At 46.7% G+C, this 19,121-nt stretch overlaps 1 protein-coding gene across 4 annotated transcripts in view; it reads right to left on the bottom strand.

Moving 5' to 3' along the window:
* Positions 1-665: 665 nt before the first annotated feature.
* The window catches only part of LOC116986177 (collagen alpha-1(XIV) chain-like), a 110,142-nt gene continuing 91,686 nt past the window's right edge, over positions 666-19,121 (bottom strand). For all 4 annotated transcript variants that reach the window (XM_033041427.1, XM_033041429.1, XM_033041426.1 and 1 more), the window contains 13 exons: positions 18,309-18,418; positions 15,736-15,894; positions 15,559-15,636; positions 13,049-13,135; positions 12,124-12,177; positions 11,931-12,026; positions 11,151-11,204; positions 9,962-10,015; positions 7,194-7,247; positions 4,659-4,730; positions 4,170-4,205; positions 3,996-4,062; positions 666-863 (listed from right to left, as the gene is read on the bottom strand). In XM_033041427.1, the coding sequence (XP_032897318.1) occupies positions 676-863; positions 3,996-4,062; positions 4,170-4,205; positions 4,659-4,730; positions 7,194-7,247; positions 9,962-10,015; positions 11,151-11,204; positions 11,931-12,026; positions 12,124-12,177; positions 13,049-13,135; positions 15,559-15,636; positions 15,736-15,894; positions 18,309-18,418 (1,109 nt within the window). In that variant the 3' untranslated portion in view covers positions 666-675. The remainder of the gene's footprint in view (positions 864-3,995; positions 4,063-4,169; positions 4,206-4,658; positions 4,731-7,193; positions 7,248-9,961; positions 10,016-11,150; positions 11,205-11,930; positions 12,027-12,123; positions 12,178-13,048; positions 13,136-15,558; positions 15,637-15,735; positions 15,895-18,308; positions 18,419-19,121) is intronic.

Raw genomic sequence — 19,121 nt, 5'->3', positions numbered from 1 at the left:
CTTACCCATTTATCTGAATAAATGTAGTCATTCATCATTCATTCGCCCCTCTAGTTTCATTCACCCCAAAACTAATTTCATTCACACTTGGGTGAACCATTCACTAGTTTAAGAAGGTAGACAAAAGTGCTGGAGAAACTCAGCGGGTGAGGCAGCATCTATGGAGCGAAGGAAATAGGCAACGTTTCGGCCCGAAACCCTTCCGGGTTTCGGGCCGAAACCCTTCCGGGTTTCGGGCCGAAACGTTGCCTATTTCCTTCGCTCCATAGATGCTGCCGCACCCGCTGAGTTTCACCAGCACTTTTGCCTACCTTCGATTTTCCAACATCTGCAGTTCCCCTCTTAACCACTTTAAGAAGCACTGGTCTAGATGAAGAATGTGAAGTTAAGCCCCTGTCCCACTTAGGAATCCTGAACAGAAACCTCTGGAGACTTTGCGCCCCACCCAAGGTTCCGTGCGGTTCCTGGAGGTTGCCGGAGGTTGCAGGTAGTGAAGCAGGTAGGGAGACTGACAAAAACCTCCTTCTGGGAACCGCACGGAAACCTTGGGTGGGGCGCAAAGTCTCCAGAGGTTTCCGTTCAGGTTTCCTAAGTGTGACAGGGGCATAACCATTTCAACAAGGCGGCATTAACAGAATAAGATGACGTATGTTTGAGCTGGGAGACACAAGGTACCTATCTCTCCAGGGTAGCCGGCTTTGCCAGCAGTCCCAGGCACGCCAGGTATTCCCGGCGCTCCTCGGTTTCCCGGTGGTCCGGTTTTCCGGGTTCTCCGACCTCACCTGCCGGTCCCTGGATAATCCGTACAGGCGTGGGGTTCTTTGAGAACTCATTCAAGACCAAGTCAAATTTCAACATGTGATCTAATAATCAATAAACAAACAAAAGGTCAAGGTTACTATAAAAAGCACATCAGGTAAATCTGTTTTTATTTAGAGAACGTGGCACAGGGCAGCACAGCGGTAGTCCCTGTCATACCTTATCTTATAGAAACTTACAGAATTCTTAAGGGGTTGGACAGGCTAGATGCAGGAAGATTGTTCCCGATGTTGGGGAAGTCCAGGACAAGGGGTCACAGTTTAAGGATAAAGGGGGAAATCCTTTAGGACCGAGATGAGAAAAACATTTTTCACACAGAGAGTGGTGGATCTCTGGAACTCTCTGCCACAGAAGGTAGTTGAGGCCAGTTCATTGGCTATATTTAAGAGGGAGTTAGATGTGGCCCTTGTGGCTGAAGGGATCAGGGGGTATGGAGAGAAGGCAGGGACAGAATACATGGGACAGCCATGATCATATTGAATGGCGGTGCAGGCTCGAAAGGCCGAATGGCCTACTCCTGCACCTGTTTTCTGTGTTTCTATACAGCGCCAGAGACCCAGGTTCGATCCTGACTATGGGTGCTGTCTGTACGGACTTTGTACATTCTCCCCGTGACCATGTGGGTTTTCTCCTGGTGCTCCGGTTTCCTCCCACGCTCCGAAGACGTACAGGTTTGTAGGTGAATTGGCTTCTGTGAAAACGGTGTGTAGGATAGCGCTAGTGTACGGGGGATTGCTGGTCAGAACGGACTCGGTGGGCCGAAGGGACTATTTCCGTGCCGGATCTCTAAAGTCCAAAGATACAGTGTGGAAACAGGCCCTTTGGCCCACCGAGTCTACACCAATCAGTAATCATCCGTTCACACTAGTTCTATCCTACACACAGTGGGCCAATCAACATACAAACCTGCATGTCTTCAGAATGTGAGTGGAAACCAGAGCACCCGGAGAAAAGCCACCCGGTTACAGGGAGAACGTGCAAACTCCGCACAGACAGCACCTGCAGTCAGGATCAAACCCGGGTCGCCGGCGCTGTAAAGCAGCAACTCTACCGCTGCATCACCGTGAGGCCCCTAATAATTCACTCAGCTGTTACTCCACCCATTTGTCAATCAAATGCCCCACCTGTATCCACCTATCACTTACCAGGCTTTGGCCAGCCCCTACCTCTCTTTTCCAGCTTCCCCCCCCTCCCCCCCCACTACAATCAGTCTGAAGAAGGATCCCGACCCAAACCATCACCTGTCCAGTCACTTCCCAGTTGCTGCCTGACCTGTTGAGTTACTCCAACACTTTGTGTTTTGCTCAAGATTCCAGCACCTGCAGTTCCTTGTGCCTTCACTCATCTATTTGGTCATCAAAGATAGACTGGTAAAATCATAAAACTCTTATCCCGCCCCAACCAAGTTAATCCCTGGGATAATTTAATAAACCTTTACATGTGCTCCATATAGTGCGGGTTTAATGACGACCTTACAAAATGCTGAATTACAACAGGGTTCTAAACTATACTAACCAAGAGAGGAAGATATATCATGCAGTATAATGTGGATAAATGTGAGGTTATCCACTTTGGTGGCAAAAACAGGAAAGTAGACTTTAATCTGAATGGTGGCCGATTAGGAAAAGGGGAGATGCAACGAGACCTGGGTGTCAAGTAGGCATGCAGGTGCAGCAGGCAGTGAAGAAAGCGAAGGATATGTTAGCATTCATAGCAAAAGGATTTGAGTATAGGAGCAGGGAGGTTCTACTGCAGTTGTACATGGTCTTGGTGAGACCACACCTGGAGTATTGCGTACAGTTTTGGTTTCCTAATCTGAGGAAAGACATTCTTGCCATAGAGGGAGTACAGAGAAGGTTCACCAGACTGATTCCTGGGATGTCAGGACTTTCATATGAAGAATGACTGGATAGACTCGGCTTGTACTCACTAGAATTAGAAGATTGAGGGGGGATCTTATAGAAACGTACAAAATTCTTAAGGGGTTGGACAGGCTAGATGCAGGAAGATTGTTCCCGATGTTGGGGAAGTCCAGAACAAGGGGTCACAGTTTAAGGATAAGGGGGAAATCTTTTAGGACTGAGATGAGAAAAACTTTTTACACACAGAGTGGTGAATCTCTAGAATTCTCTGCCACAGAAGGTAGTTGAGGCCAGTTCATTGGCTATATTTAAGAGAGAGTTAGATGTGGCCCTTGTGGCTAAAGGAATCAGGGGGTATGGAGAGAAGGCAGGTACAGGATACTGAGTTGGATGATCAGCCATGATCATATTGAATGGCTCGAAGGGCCGAATGGCCTACTCCTGCACCCATTTTCTATGTTTCTATATCTCATGCACAATAATTTCATACATTAATGAACGTATGTTCATGAATTTCCATACTTTGAACTTCACTTCTGAAACCTGGTTCAATGAAGTCAAATTCCGCATTTGGAGTTTTGCATGCATTTCTGGTTGCCCCACATACAGGATAGTCATGGGGGCTTTGGAGAGGGTGCGGAAGAGGTTTACCAGAAAGCTGCCTTGATCAGATAATATTAGCTACAAGGAGAGTCAAAAGTCAAAGTCAAATTCATTCGTCACATGCACCAACGAAGGTGCAGTGAAATGAATTTGCCAGCAGCGATACACTTAAAAAAAAAAACACACAATACACAATAGAATTTAAGATTGGACAATCTTGTATTGTGCTCTCTGGAGCGTCAAATGTTGAGGGATGACCTGATAGTGGTATGTAACATTTTGAGAGGCATAATGTTTCCCAGGTGGTAATATCAAAGGCCCCACATAGGTGAGAGGGCAAAGTCTAAAATAGATGTACGGAGCAAGATTTTTTTAATATGCAATGGGTGGTGGGTGCCTGGAACATGCTGTCAGGGGTGGTGGTGGTGGAGGCAGGTACGATAGTGGTGTTTAAGAGGATTTTAGATGGAAGTGCGAGCACTGGAGGGATATGAATTATATGCAGGCAAATGACATGCGTTGGCATCATGTTCGGCACGGACATTGTGGGCCGAAGGGCCTGTTCCTGTACTAGTTGATCCAGTTAGAAGAGCCGGGTTGATCTCAAAGTCTTATTAATTATGCGTTAAATTGTAAATAAATTTAAATAAATGCAAATTTCACACTATAATAAATTATCACGGCAATTTGGTGTTTTAACCTGTTACTTACTCTGAACAAGCTCCTCACAGGCTTGGCTAACCATCTGATACACTGCGGAGAGGGATTGTGGCTCTCCCTACAAGGGAAACAAAGAACAAACCATAACTCCAGAATATATTTTTGATTTTTGCTGGAATTTTTTCCTTTGGAAAACATATCATCGGGAAAACCAAAAAACTTCACCTTCTCCCCTTTTTCTCCTTTGGCACCCGGAAGTCCCTGCGAAATAGTGTTTAAAATGAATAATCACATCAACTGCATTCAAGATATTTTTGCACATGATCAAGTTTCAGAATTGAATGCAAACAGATTTGGATTTTTAAGACTTTGGCCTGATACCAATATTCTCTGCTGCTGCTGTATATTCCCTTGGATTCTCGTGGATGCATAGAGCCATGGTATCAAACTGTAGAGGCCGGTGGTTTAAGGTGAGAGGGGAAATTGAGTCAGAACCTGAGGGGCAAGGGTGGTGGGTATATGGAACGAGCTACCATTGGGTGGCTCGGTGGCGTTACTGCCTCCGGTAACGGGACCGCTACTGGTGCTGGTGGAGTTACTACAGCTCACAGCGCCGGAGACCCGGGTTCGATCCTGTCTACGGGTGTTGTCTGTACGTACATGTGTGTACATATGCCTCACACATCATACAGTTACATACGAGGCAACACTTACAGAAGGCCCCACATTGCCAGGAACGCCCTGGTCTCCTTGATAACCTGTTGGTCCCACAATTCCTGTCGGCCCCTGAAAGAGATCATTGCACAGTTTGTATCAACGACGGCTGAGAAATCAAAGCCAAAACCTTTAACGTTCCCCCCCGCGCACTAACGTACCGTTAAAGACTAAAGGGATAGTTGGCCATTTTACTCTCCGCTATCTCGAGCACTCGCAGAGTACACGTCCCGAGGTTTAACGTACCTCGTGAGCGAGGCCATTATCCCCCTACACTACTTAGCCAACGGCCTGGGCTCAGTGTGGACGGTCTCTGTACAATGTTGTCTATTTAGGTTACTGATGGATTCATCACGCCTTTATTCAGATCTTGCTTGAATCACAATCAAGATCTTGTATTCAAGAGAGAGTTAGATGTAGCTCTTCGGGCTAACGGAATCAAGGGATATGGGGAGAAAGCAGGAACGGGGTACTGATTCTGGATGATCAGCCGTGATCATTTTGAATGGTGGTGCTGGCTCGGAGGGCCAAATGGCCTACTCCTGCACCAATTTTCTGTGTTTCTATCTTGATATTGAATCAGTATTGATTTTGTACCGCAGGGTTTATTTCCTACTTTAATTTGATGCATTGTTTTCTTGTTTACGCCCATAGGTTTGTGCCCTTTTGTGTGTACAGCTGATATTTATAAAGGCCAATCCCTCATGTTAAACAGCAGAGGGAGGAACTGCGGCAATATTGCACTATCCTTCATATATAAGTATTCTCATCTTCAATGACTCAATGACACAAGGGCGGCTCGCTGGAGCAGCGGTGGAGTTGCTGCCTTACAGCGTTAGAGACCCAGGTACAATCCTGACCACAGGTGCTGTCTGCACGGAGTTTGTACGTTCTCCCCGTGACCCGCATGGGTTTTCCCCAGGTGCTCTGGTTTCCTCCCGCACCCAAAAGACGTACAAGTTTGTAGGTTATTTGGCGTCGGTAATATGGTAAATCGTCCCTCGTGTGTATAGGATTGTGTTAATGTGCGGGGATCGCTGGTCGGCACGGACTCGGTGGGCCGAAGGGCCTGTTTCTGCACTGCATTCTCCAAACTAAACGAAACATTAAACATCTTAAGTCATAAAAGGATGATTTAGAAAATACTCTTAATGCTTCTACTAAATAGTGGAAAACAAAATGGTAAGAAGTGAAATTAATAAGCATGAGAGAGTAGCAATTAATAGTATCATTTTAAATTCAATCAAAATTAAATCCCATTTCTTAGGCCAGATGAAAATTGTGTTCTCATGTATGTATAAGGTTTTGCATTTGATATTATTTTCAACTCACAAACACATTTTCCTTCAAAAGGGTATTATGAATCCTTAATTGAAATAAAATTACTTGTATCTCCACTCTAAGTTATTTATTTATAGCCAATCAACCTAAAAACTGAATTCAATTTTTTTCTAGTAAAACGTGTTGTCAGAAACTGGTCGTCTGTAAGGAATGCAGAGCCTCTGTAAATAAGTTAATAAGACTTTGAATAACTTATTTTGTCTGGATAGCGGACCCAATTAAAGGATGTTCTTTTAGGAAGGAGACGAGGAGGGATTTCTTCAGTCAGAGGGTGGTGAATCTGTGGAATTCTATGCCACAAAAGGTTGTAGAGGCCAAGTCAGTGGATATATTTAAGGCAGAGATAGATAGATTCTTGATTAGTACGGGTGTCAGGTGTTATGGGGAGATGGCAGGAGAATGGGGTTAGGAGGGAGAGATAGATCAGCCATGATTGAATGGCAAGGTAGACTTGATGGGCCAAATGGCCTAATTCTGCTCCTATTACATGATCATAGTGAGATCAGTAAAAATGTACTGCATGCAGTCAAATGGGTTGTATCAGTCTGGCAATGGTGACTCACCATTTTAACTTCCCCTCCCATTCCCATGCTGACCTCTCTGTCCTGGGCCTCCTCCATTGCCAGAGTGAAGTCACAAAAATGATTCCAGGAATGAGTGGGTTAGCATATTATGAGCGTTCGACAGCACTGGGCCTCTACTCGCTGGAGTTTAGAAGGTTGAGGGGGGACCTCATTGAAACATAGAATAATGAAAGGCATAGATAGAGTGGATGTGGAAAGGATGTTTTCACTGGTGGGAGAGTCTAGGACCAGAGGTCAAAGCCTCAGAATTAAAGTGCGTTCGTTTAGAAAGGAGGTGAGGAGGAATTTGTTTAGTTAGAGGGTAGTTAATCTGAGGAGCTCAACGGTTCTGGAGTTCTTTGTTTCCAAATGATGAAAAAATGAATATCCTTTTCCCCCTTCACAATTTCATCCTAACACCCAAACAACTGCAGTTCTAATCAGAAAGGCTTTCAAACTTTCTCCAAAAGTTGCATTGAAGAAACAAAATGTGTTTTTTTTCCCCCCACAGGTCAAAAAGATTCTGAACATGCTGCTCAAGATTCTGAACATTCTGTACAGAGAAAAATCAGTGAAGTATGTGATGCTATTTATGACATCATGTGAAACAAAATTATTTATGTCAACTTACTCTTGTCCCAGGAAGTCCTGGGGGTCCGATCGTGCCTTCCAGTCCCCTTGTCCCCTAAAACATTAATAACAATTTATAATTTATACACACACTGTCTATTTTAATGGCAATACCCAAATTGAAGCATGTGATTCCATTCCAATCTATGCCTGAAGCTGAGAGATTCATTCTCTCTGCAAATGCGGTAACATTCAGACGCAGCCCAGCGTTAGTGTTGCTGCCTCACAGCGCCAGAGATCCGGGTTGGATCCCGACTACGGGTGCTGTCTGTACGGAGTTTGTACATTCACCCCGTGACCTGCGTGGGTTTTCTCCGGGTGACAACAGACAATAGACAATAGGTGCAGGATTAGGCCATTTGGCCCTTCGAGCCAGCACTGCCATTGAATGTGATCATGGCTGATCATCCCCAATCAGTACCCCGTTCCTGCCTTCTCCCCATATCCCCTGACTCCGCTATTTTTAAGAGCCCTATCTAGCTCTCTCTTGAAAGCATCCAGAGAACCTGCCTCCACCGCCCTGTGAGAGCGAGAATTCCACAGACTCACCACTTGTGAAACTAAATTCTCGGCGTTCCGGTTTCCACCCACACTCCAAAGACATACAGGTTTGTAGGTTAATGGGCATCAGTGAAATTGTAATTTGTCCCTAGTGTGCGTAGGATAGTACGATTGTAAGGGGTGATCGCTGGTTGACACGGACTCGGTGGACTGTTTCCGCACTGTATTTCTAAAGTAAAGTCTAAAGTAAATAGCTCTACTCATTGAAAAGAAATGATCTCAATCCGAGGCCAAATAAATGAGTTAAAGTCCTGTCCCATGGTACGAGTTCATTCTATGAGCTCTCCCGAGTTAAAAAAAAATCAAACTCGTGGTAAGCACGGAGAATGGTCGTAGCGGGTACGTCGGAGCTCAGGGACGTCCCTTAGCGGCTCGTAACGCTAACGGCAGGTACTCGGGAAGACTCGCTAACGGCAGGTAAGCACGGGAAGACTCGTGAAGATTTTTCAACATGTTGGAAAATGTCCACGAGATCCCCGAGTACCGACGAGTGGCCATTACCGTAAATCTCCGAGTTCGAATCTGGGCAAACTCGGGAGAACCCTTGGAATGTACTTGTACCATGGGACAGGGGTTTTACCAAAAAGATTTAAAACAAAAAGTGATAATTTAGCTGCAATTTCGGTATTTCTGAGACAACCATTGAATATTCCATAATAAATCATGCTTTGTTCAAATCTAGTTCATTAAAAACTCAATGAAAGAAAAACTTTTTTCATTTATTATATTCTCAATCTAAGAGGAATTACCCAGTCAAAGCTAGCCCTGGTAAAACAGACTAAACATGGAACAAAGGCACAAAATGCTGGAGTAACTCAGCGGGTCTGGCAGACCCACTAAATTACTCCAGCACTTTGTGTCTTTCCTCGGTAAACCAGCATCTGCAGTTCCTTGTTTCTACTGAAAATGGTGCACGTTTCATTTTAGTTTAGTTTAGTTTAGAGATACAGCGCGGAAACAGGCCCTTCTGCCCACCGGGTCCGCGCCGACCAGCGATCCCCGCACACTAACACCATCCTACACCCACAAGGGACAATGTTTACATTACCAAGCCAATTAACCTACAAATCTGTCACGGGGAGAACATACAAACTCCGTACTGACAGCACCCGTAGTCTGGATCCCATTCCTGCTTTTTCCCCCATACCCCCCCCCCCCCCCCCCTGATTCCTTTAGCCCTAAGAGCTAATTAATTGGTATTTATCTCTTAATCAGCATCACTAAGAAAAATTATGGTGATTATAATATTAGTTTTAGTGTGTGGGCACGTTATCACGTTGACTATCACTTTCCGATTGCAGTTCATAAGTTCTCGATTGGTTGTAAAGGCCTAGGTATGAACAAACGTCTGTCTTCACATTCTATACATGATCTTCATGCCCCTAACATTACGATCCCACCAGAGAAAGAGATTGCAAAATGACACAATGTGCTGGAGTAACTCAGCAGGTCAGGCAGGTCCATTTGGAAAAATAAATTCTAAATGTTGCTTGTAATCAAATACAGCAAAGATATGCGGCCACGTTGTGACGCAGCGGTAGAGTCGCTGAGTTAAGCACGTTCCACATTCCCGAGTTACTCACGAATTCTCCCGAGTTTCCCCGTTGATTCCAACTCGGAGAATTACTTTAATAGCCAGCTGTAGGTACTCGGGGTTATTTATTTTACTCGTGGACATTTTTCAACATGCTGAAAAAACGTCCCGACTTACCTGATGCCCCGAGTACCTACGGCTGGCATTACGGGCCGCTACGAAATATCTACGGACATTCTCCGAGTTTGAATCAAGGGGAAAACTCGGGAGAATTTGTGAGTAACTCGGGAAAATGGGACAGGGGCTTTACAGCACTTGCAGCGCCGGAGACCCGGGTTAGATCCTGACTACGGGTGCTGTCTGTACGGAGTTTGTACGTCCTCCCCGTGACCCAGGCCGATTTTCTCAGAGATCTTCGGTTTCCTCCCACACTCCAAAGACGTACAGTTTTGTAGGTTAATTGGCTTGGTGTATGTGTAGATTGTCCCTAGTGTCTGTGTAGGATAGTGTTAGTGTGCGGGGATCGTTGGTTGGGGCGGACTCGGTGGGCCGAAGGGCCTGGTTCCGCACTGTATCTCTAAAACTAAAAAAATATTACCGGTATGTTTTTAATCTTTGGCACAAGCTACTTGGATTCCTACACTTAGATAATTTTCTAGTAAATATTTCTTTACCTTTGGTCCCTGGATTCCATCTCTTCCTGGAGGACCTCGAGGTCCTGGAAGTCCCTGAGGAGAAACAAAAATGTAGACTGAAGACACACACTCACGTACAGCTCATTCAGCAAGGGACAGTGAGATTTTGTCTTCCCTTTCCCAATGATGGTCTCCAAAGCAATACCCCGACTCTTCAATGAAAAGGTGAAAAGTTGTAAAACCCTAAACAGCATCTCACATTTATGCTTAAGAAAGAACTGCAGATGCTGGAAAACCGAAGGTAGACAAAAATGCTGGAGAAACTCAGCGGGTGAGGCAGCATCTATGGAGCGAAGGAAATGGGCAACGTTTCGGGTCAAGACCCTTCTTCTTCTTCAGTCTGAAGAAGGGTTTCGACCCGAAACGTTGCCTATTTCCTTCGCTCAATAGATGCTGCCTCACCTGCTGAGTTTCTCCAGCATTTTTCTCACATTTATGCCTTGTTTACTTTCCACATGGAAATCAGCATCTTGGTGGGCAAGCTGGGCCGAAGGGCCCGTTTCTGTGCTGGATGACTATGATGCAAAGTGCTGGAATAACTCAAGCGGCAGGCAGCATCGCTGGAGAATATGGACCCTTCTTCAGACTGATTGTAGCAGGGGAGAGGAGATGGGGGTGGACATAGAGGGCTGTGGGCCTAATGCAGGCAAAGGGGATCAGTGTGGGCAGGAAGACACAAAATGCTGGAGTAACTCAGCGGGACAGGCAGCATTTCTGGAGAGGAGGAATGGGTGATGTTTCGGGTCGAGACCTTTCTTCAGACTATTTTATTGGACCGGGGGGGGGGGGGGAGGAAATAGGATGGAGTCGAGGTATGTGGAAATTAATTCAGTGGGACATGAACATGTGGAAACAATGAGTCTGCCAGGGCAGTTTGGTTTATGGATTTTGGGGAGAAGATAAAACCAGGCCGTGCGGGGCTGGGGAACGATGAGGTTGGAGGCTTTGGAGGCCAGTCAGCCAGAAATGATAAAATCAGAAATGTTCTGTGAAATTATGGCCTGGTGTTCATCTGTGGGATCATGGTCCACGGACAAGTAGGAGGAGGTATCCGAGAGTTGGCGACTGGCCTCGACGCCAGGACAAGTATCTTGGCCGGCATGGATGGCAGGATCAAAGCGGCCTGGTTCTGTGACGTACAAGTCTACGACTCAGTTTGAATCTTTACCTGATTACTTCTTTGTCCAGGCTCACCACTTTGGCCTTTCTCACCTGGTGGACCCTTTGTAAAGACAAGATATATCAACATTGATATTGCAGTTTTGGTCCCCTAATTTGAGGAAGGACATTCCTGCTATTGAGGGAGTGCAGCGTAGGTTTACAAGATTAATTCCCGGGATGGTGGGACTGTCATATGCTGAGAGAATGGAGCGGCTGGGCTTGTACACTCTGGAGTTTAGAAGGATGAGAGGGGATCTTATCGAAACGTATAAGATTATTAAGGTATGGACACGCTCGAGGCAGGAAACATGTTCCCGATGTTGGGGGAGTCCAGAACCAGAGGCCACAGTTTTAGAATAAGGGGTAAGCCATTTGGAACGGAATCGAGGAAACATTTTTTCATACAGATAGTTGTGAGTCTGTGCAATTCTCGGGCTCAGAGGGCGGTGGAAGCCATTTCTCTGGATACTGTCAAGAGAGCTAGATAGGGCTCTTAAAGATAGCGGAGTCAGTGGATATGGAGAAGGCAGGAACGGGGTACTAATTGGGGATGATCAGCCATGATCACATTGAATGGCGGTGCTGGCTCAAAGGGCCGAATGGCCTCCTCCTGAACCTATTGCCTATTGATACAATTATTGTTTTTATTGATTATGGATTTTCTTGCGTACGCTGGCAACAACCAAGTCATAATTTACAATACTTTAAAAAAAAATTTTATTAACTATATTTCGGCACGATTCATTAGCATGCAGTGTGGATAGACGAGTGTGTCTCGTATACGTACAGCAGGACCTCGTATACTTAGTCCTCTGGGCCCTGGCGGTCCTGGTTCACCCTCCAATCCCTTGGGACCTCGATTGCCCGCTGGACCTTCTGGACCCTAGAAGACAATGAGGTCAGACTGAAGTAGACTCTGTCCAGAGTTAATATTGGTTTGCTTTGTCATTACTGAGATTTAGCTCAAAGTCCACCCTTACCTGTGGTCCTGGCTCCCCGCATTCACCCTGCTGGCCTCTCGCACCAGGAGGACCCTGCACAATTGAGTGAGAAACTGGGGTTAACCTCAACGTTTGTCATCGCTACGTAGCCCAGACCACCACATAAACCAACCTCCCTCCCATCCACATTCTGCAACGCCTCAGCCAGGTCAAATCAAGGGCCAGCCTTTCATGATTTTGTACACTTCTACAAGATCACCCCTCACCCTCCTGCTCTCCATGGAATAAAGTCCTAGCCTGCTCAGCCTCTCCCCATAGCTCAGGCCCTCTAGTGGGGGTGGGAGATTGCGACCTTCACGTGGTCTGCCCTGTTTCCACGAATGCAATCAACCTGCCGTGCACAATCAAATAAGATCAAATCGAACAGATTCATACTTGATTTCATTTTGTCATCCGAAATAGTTTGGGAGGTAAATTCAGCGTCGTCCTGTATGCATGAAGGCTAGCCGGTCGCTCCGCGTGACTGGGAGGAAGCTGGAAACCCACCCAAGGTTTCCGTGCGGTTCCCGGAGGTTTTCACCAGTCTCCCTACCAGCTTCCACTACCTGCAACCTCCGGCAACCACCTGCAACCTCCGGGAACCGCACGGAAACCTTGGGTGGGGCGCAAAGTCTCCAGAGGTTTCCGTTTAGGTTTCCTAAGTGGGACGGGCATAACTCTCTCCTGAAAGCCTCTAGAGAAGTGGCCTCCACTGCCTTCCGAGGCAGAGAATCCCACCGTCACGGGGAGAAGGTACAAACTCCGTACAGACGGCACCCGTAGTCGGGATCAAACACGGGTTTGTGGCACAGTGAGGCTGCAACTCTACCGCTGCGCCACTGCGCGGCTACGATACATTATCTCTAGTTTATCAGCTGGATGTGAGCCAGTGTGTCGTGGGTTTTATGAAGATAAATGAACTCACTGATGGGCCCAAAGGTCCTGGTGCTCCTGTGATCAGCGATGAGCAAGTACAGGTCGGGACGTTAGGAGGGCACGTTACATCATCTCTCTGCCATCAGAAAAATATTTCAATTGCAACAATTAATGGAGCACACAGATAAACAAGCACATCCATAACAATAAGCAAATCACAGGATGAAATCTATTTCTCCCCCCCCCCCCACCAAAGTGAGAAGGGAAAGTTTTAACAGGAACCTGAGGGGGGTGACAACACTGGGCTTGTACTCGCTGGAGTTTAGAAGGATGAGGGGGAGGGACCTTATAGAAACTTTCCGAATAGTGAAAGGCCTGGATAGAGTGGATGTGGAGAGGATGTTTCCACAGGCAGGCGTGTCTAAAACCAGAGGGCATAACCTCAGAATAAAAGGCCATACCTTTAGAAAGGAGACGAGGAGGAATTTCTTTAGTCAGAGGATGGTGAATCTGTGGAATCCATTGCCACAGGCGGCTGTGGAGGCTGCCAATGGATATTTTTAAGGTAGGCATTGACAGATTCTTGATTAGTACGGGTGTCAGGGGGTTATGGGGAGAAGGCAGGAGAATGGGGTTGAGAGGGAAAGATAGATCAGCCATGATTGAATGGTGGAGTAGACGCGATGGGCCGAATGGCCTAATTTGGCTCCTATGACTTATGAACCTATGATTTGGCGGTGAGGGAGAGAGGGGTAGGCAGTGGGCTGAGGTGTTTTGAATTGTGTTGTGTGGGGGACCTGCTTCATTGGACTGTCAGAGAAGCTCTGCTTACATTAACATCCTTCCTCCATAACGTGGGGAAGTGATTTGAGTAAACAGCGTGACTTCCAGTGAAGTTTGAGGTAATATTTCAAATAAATCATTCTGGATTATTATTGGTTTAGTGGCTCCAGAAGAAATAACGGATCTGGAATCAATTGTAAACAAACTGAGAGTCTGAAAATCAGGCTGGATCAAGAAGTTTAAGAAAGAACTGCAGATGCTGGAAAAATCGAAGGTAGACAAAAATGCTGGAGAGACTCAGCGGGTGAGGCAGCATCTATGGAGCGAAGGAATAGGCAACGTTTCGGGTCGAGACCCTTCTCCAGACTGATGTCGGGGTGAGGGGGAGGGGGGAAAGAAAGGAAGAGACAGAGACTGTGGGCTGTGGGAGAGCTGGGAAGGGGAGGGGAAGGAGGGAGAAAGCAAGGACGACCTGAAATTGGAGAAGTCAATGTTCATACCGCTGGGGTGTAAACTACCCAAGCGAAATATGAGGTGCTGTTTCTCCAATTTGCGCTGGGCCTCACTCTGGCCATGGAGGAGGCCCAGGACAGACAGGTCAGATTGGGAATGGGAGGGGGAGTTGAAGAGCTGAGCCACCGGGAGATCAGGTTGGTTAGTGCGAACTGAGCGGAGGAATCAAGAAGTGTTTCATTGTCTTTAGACTTTATAAACACAGTGTGGCAACAGGCCCTGTGGCCCACCGAGTCCACGCCAACCAGCAATCACCCAGCACACTGGTCCTATCCTACACACTCTGGACAATGTTACAGAAGCCAATTAACCTACAAACCTGCAGGTCTTTGGAAACCGGAGCACCCGGAGAAAACCCACGGGAGAATGTACAAGCTCTGTACGGATAGCACCCGAGGTCGGGTCTCCGGCGCTGTGAGGCAGCAGCTCTACCATTGCTCTACCATTGTGCCACACTACCGCGTATGTAGTAATAATAATGGATGGGATTTATATAGCGCCTTTCTAATACTCAAGGCGCTTTACATCGCATTATTCATACACTCCTCAGTCACACTCGGTGGTGGTAAGCTACTTCTGTAGCCACAACTGCCCTGGGGCAGACTGACGGAAGCGTGGCTGCCAATCTGCGCCTACGGCCCCTCCGACCACCACCAATCACTCACACACATTCACACACATTCACACACAGGCAAAGGTGGGTGAAGTGTCTTGCCCAAGGACACAACGACAGTATGCACTCCAAGCGGGATTCGAACCGGCTACCTTCCGGTTGCCAGCCGAACACTTAGCCCATGACCATGACCATGACCATGACCATGAAACAATGATACTCTGACTTGCAACAGCGTAACAGGTCTGTAAACGCAACCATGTCTTATCCACTTTGGGCCAGCGCCATGCGTTCATTTGGAAATGACAGATTGGACTTCAACGGTTCAGGCAGCAACCTTTTTGCTTCGGTCAAACACTCTTGGGTTCCAACCAAAGACATAACACAAGTTGACAGCCCAGTGCTGTGTTTGAAACACGGCCACTCTATTTGCAAGTGCCAGCTACTCGGATGTGCTGCCTTAATTGATCTAAAGAATTTCTTGGCAGTATCTCAAAGGAGAGCTGACCATCCATTACCCCGGCTATATTACTGTCTCAAACAATGGCCAATTCATCATTTTTTCCCCTCGTCATCTTTCCCCTATGAAACATAAGCTACCGGAAGATAACATCCGTTGGCTTAATATTAGCTGAACACAATTGACTCACCCAGGCCGGTAGATCACAACACCTGTCCATGCTGCTCCATGAATTATTGCAAACGATTTCAAACGCCTGCAACTGAAACTAAACATGCGATTAAACACGAGGCAATCACTGGAAACACATTAAAAAATATCAAAATAAAATAAGAAGGAATGAAAAATAATTTTCGTAATCACTCACTGGTACTGAAGTATTGATCGCACCCCTGTTGTTTACCAGTTTCCCAAGCACCTCAAATCCGTCATGGGAGATTTTCCCAACACCGTTTATCCGTTCCTCTCCAACTTTCACGCAGTCAACATGAAGCCTAACTGTGCTCCTACTCACTGCGATATGAACCTAAAGAGACAGATACAGATACAGAGACAACAGCGCGGAAACAGGCCGCTCGGCCAACCGAGTCCGCACCGACCAGCGATCCCCGCACATTGACACACACTCGGGACAGTTTCTACTACTGGTAGGAAGTGGCCGATTCGGAGGTCTAAGCCGCTGAGGTTGGCCTCCTGTTCCGACGTCGGAGTTCCATCATCCCGGCGAGTGAGCCTGAGCAGCGGGCCGCCCGTAGCGGCGACTGTGGAGGGCTACCACGGGTGAACATCAAGAACAACAGAGGTAGAGGACTGAACTTTGGTGCCTTCCCTCACAGTGGGAAACTGTTTTATGTTGGAGCCTATCGTGTGTTGTGTTCTTTATTTTATTTGTATGGCGACCACACATTTCACTGCGCCAACTGGTACACGTGACAAATACATGTATCTTGTATCTTCTATCAAGCCAATCAACCTACAAACCTGTATGACTTTGGAGTCTGGGAGGAAATTGAAGATCTGGTAGAAAACCCATGCAGGTCACGGGGAGAACGTGCAAACTCCGTAGAGACAGCACCCGTAGTCAGGATTGAACCCGGGTCACCGGCGCTGCAAGCGCTGTAAGTCAGCAACTCTACCGCTGCGCCACCATGCCGGCCAAACAGGCAGAATAGGCCAACTCGGTTTAATATTATGTGTAAGAAAAAACTGCAGGTGCTGGTTTAAATCGAAGGTAGACACAAAATGCTGGAGTAACTCAACGGGTGAGGCAGCATCTCTGGAGAGACGTTTTGAGTCTGAAGAAGGGTCTCGACCCGAAACGTCACCCATTCCTTCTCTCCAGAGATGCTGCCTCACCCGCTCAGCTTTTTGTGTCTACCTTTGGTTTAATATTACTTGTAATTTGGTATGCAACTCACAATGTGATAAACGCCATTGAGGAACGATCTTATGATGTTGGTAATCCAGCACTTTGTGTTCCACTCTACATCAAGTATGAACGTAGTGGAAGGATACAAGTCTAGATTTGTGCCCGTACATTTGATTAGTACGGGCTTACTTATAGAGTTATGGAGCGACGCGCTGGAGCTCTGGCGAGCTGGACCGCCGAGAGCAACAACTCCGGGCTGCGGGTCTGCGGAGCGTAGAGGCGGCAGTGTGGAGAGGCGGCGCCAACTTTATCAACGGGAGCCTGGGAGCTCCAAACCGGCGCGGCCTTGTCGGCTTCGGCAGCCGCGGGCTCCAACCAGGAAGCGGCCGTTCCAGGTGGCCCAGCCGCCAAAAGGACTCTCCCGACGCCGGGGCAAGACCACCCGGTGAGAACGGCCAGGAACATCGGGCCTCCGTAGAGGCAATTGCGGTGGCCTCAATAGGCCTGACTTTGGGGTGAACATGGGGTGGGGACTGGACATTGTGCCTTCTTCCACAGTGCTATCCACTGTGGGGGGATGATTTTTTTTGTCTAATTGTAGTCTTGTAGGTCTGTGTCCAAGATGGCTGCCGTGAAGAGAGAGTGGACGCTGGCACGATTTGGTTGCCGCTGCTCCCTCTTCACACTGTGTTTTTGATTTTCTGTTTTTGGATTGAATCCTGTTTTTAATTTGTGTCTCTGTGATGTCTTTATTACTTGTTATATTCCGATTATATGTTATTCCGATATACTATGTAAGGTGTCCTTGAGATGTTTGAAAGGCGCCCATTAAATAAAATTTATTATTATTATTATTATTATAGGGATGAGGCAGGAGAATGCGGGTTGAGAGGGAAAGATAAGGGCCTGTCCCACTTTCCCGAGTTATTCACGAATTCTCCCGAGTTTTCGAACTCGCAAAATGTTGGTAACGAGTCCGTAGGAGTTTGTGGATATATCGTAGCGGCTCGTTATTCCAGCCGTAGGTACTCGGGGCTATTTTTTTTTACTCGCGAACATTTTTCATCAGGCTGGAAAAAAAATCCCGACTTACCTGATGCCCTGAGTACCTACGGCTGGCAAAACGAGCCGCTACGATGTATCCACGGACTCCTACAGACTCGTTACGAACATTCTGCGAGTTTGAAAACTCGGGAGAATTCGTGAATAACTCGGGAAAGCGGGACAGGCCCTATAGATCAGCCATGATTGAATGGCATAGTAGACGTGATGGGCCGAATGGCCGAATTCTGCTCCTTACACTTATGAATTTATGAACTTAAAAGTAAAAAAAAAATAACAGGAACCGCAGATGTTGGCCACGAAACACTGACGTCACTCAACGGGTCAGGCAGCAGCTCTGGGAAAAGTGGGTGGGTAATGTGTGTGGTCCCGAACCGAAACATTGCCTGTCCATGTTCTCCAGAGATGCCGACGGACCCTATGCTGCATAAAGTTACTCCAGCATTTTGTGACTATCTTTAGCCATCTTCATAGTTGTGTTCTGGCCCAGCTAAAGTCAATGACATTACCTTGTGGTAACTTCCAAAGAAAAGCTTCTTAACTTCGGGTTGGCTGAAAGTGACTTTCTGGAAAACATTTTTCCTGTCCTGGTTGAAGTAGCTGAGAGTTTGCAGTTTAGCTGAGAATTGAATGGAATAATATAGATTAGACTGGAGTAACATCAAACATGAAGCAATTAACTTGTATCCTTCAGAATATTTAAGAGTTCACTTATTGTTTCAGTTTTGTTTCAGTGAGACTAATATAGATCTATGTTATTCCACTTTCTCATCCACTCCCTACCCACTAGGAGCAATTTCCCAAGGCCAATTAGCCTACAAATATGCACATGAAGGTTGATTTTACAGAGGCCAATTAAGCTACAAACCTGCACCTCTTTGGGTTGTGGGAGGAGCACCCAGCGAAAACGGAGTCTCTGGCGCTGAAATACAGGATCTCCACCGCTGCGTCACCGTGCTGCCCCAGAACTCTTTAAAAACAGTTTGAAAAACTCTCTGGAAATCCATCCCAACAATTTAAAAGCAGCTAAATCGATCGGCAGCAATAAGGGAGTTCGGTATTCCGAAAAACGCAAGGAATCATGGGATTTGTCAAAGGTCAAGCCAAGCCAAGCCAAGTCAAGTCAAGTTTCTTCGTCACATCCACATACGAGATGTGCAGTGAAATGAAAAGTGGCAATGCTCGCGGACTTTGTGCAAAAAGACAAACAAACAAACAACCAGACAAACTACAAACAGAATGTAACAGGTCATTCATGATAAAGAAAAAGCGAACGTGTTGAGCTGGAGTTAGCGCTTCTATGCTGTATGTAAGCCTGGGGC

This window comes from Amblyraja radiata, chromosome 23, assembly GCF_010909765.2.
Source record: "Amblyraja radiata isolate CabotCenter1 chromosome 23, sAmbRad1.1.pri, whole genome shotgun sequence".
Taxonomy (NCBI): Eukaryota; Metazoa; Chordata; class Chondrichthyes; order Rajiformes; family Rajidae; genus Amblyraja; species Amblyraja radiata.
This window is presented reverse-complemented; position numbering and strand designations above follow the sequence as displayed.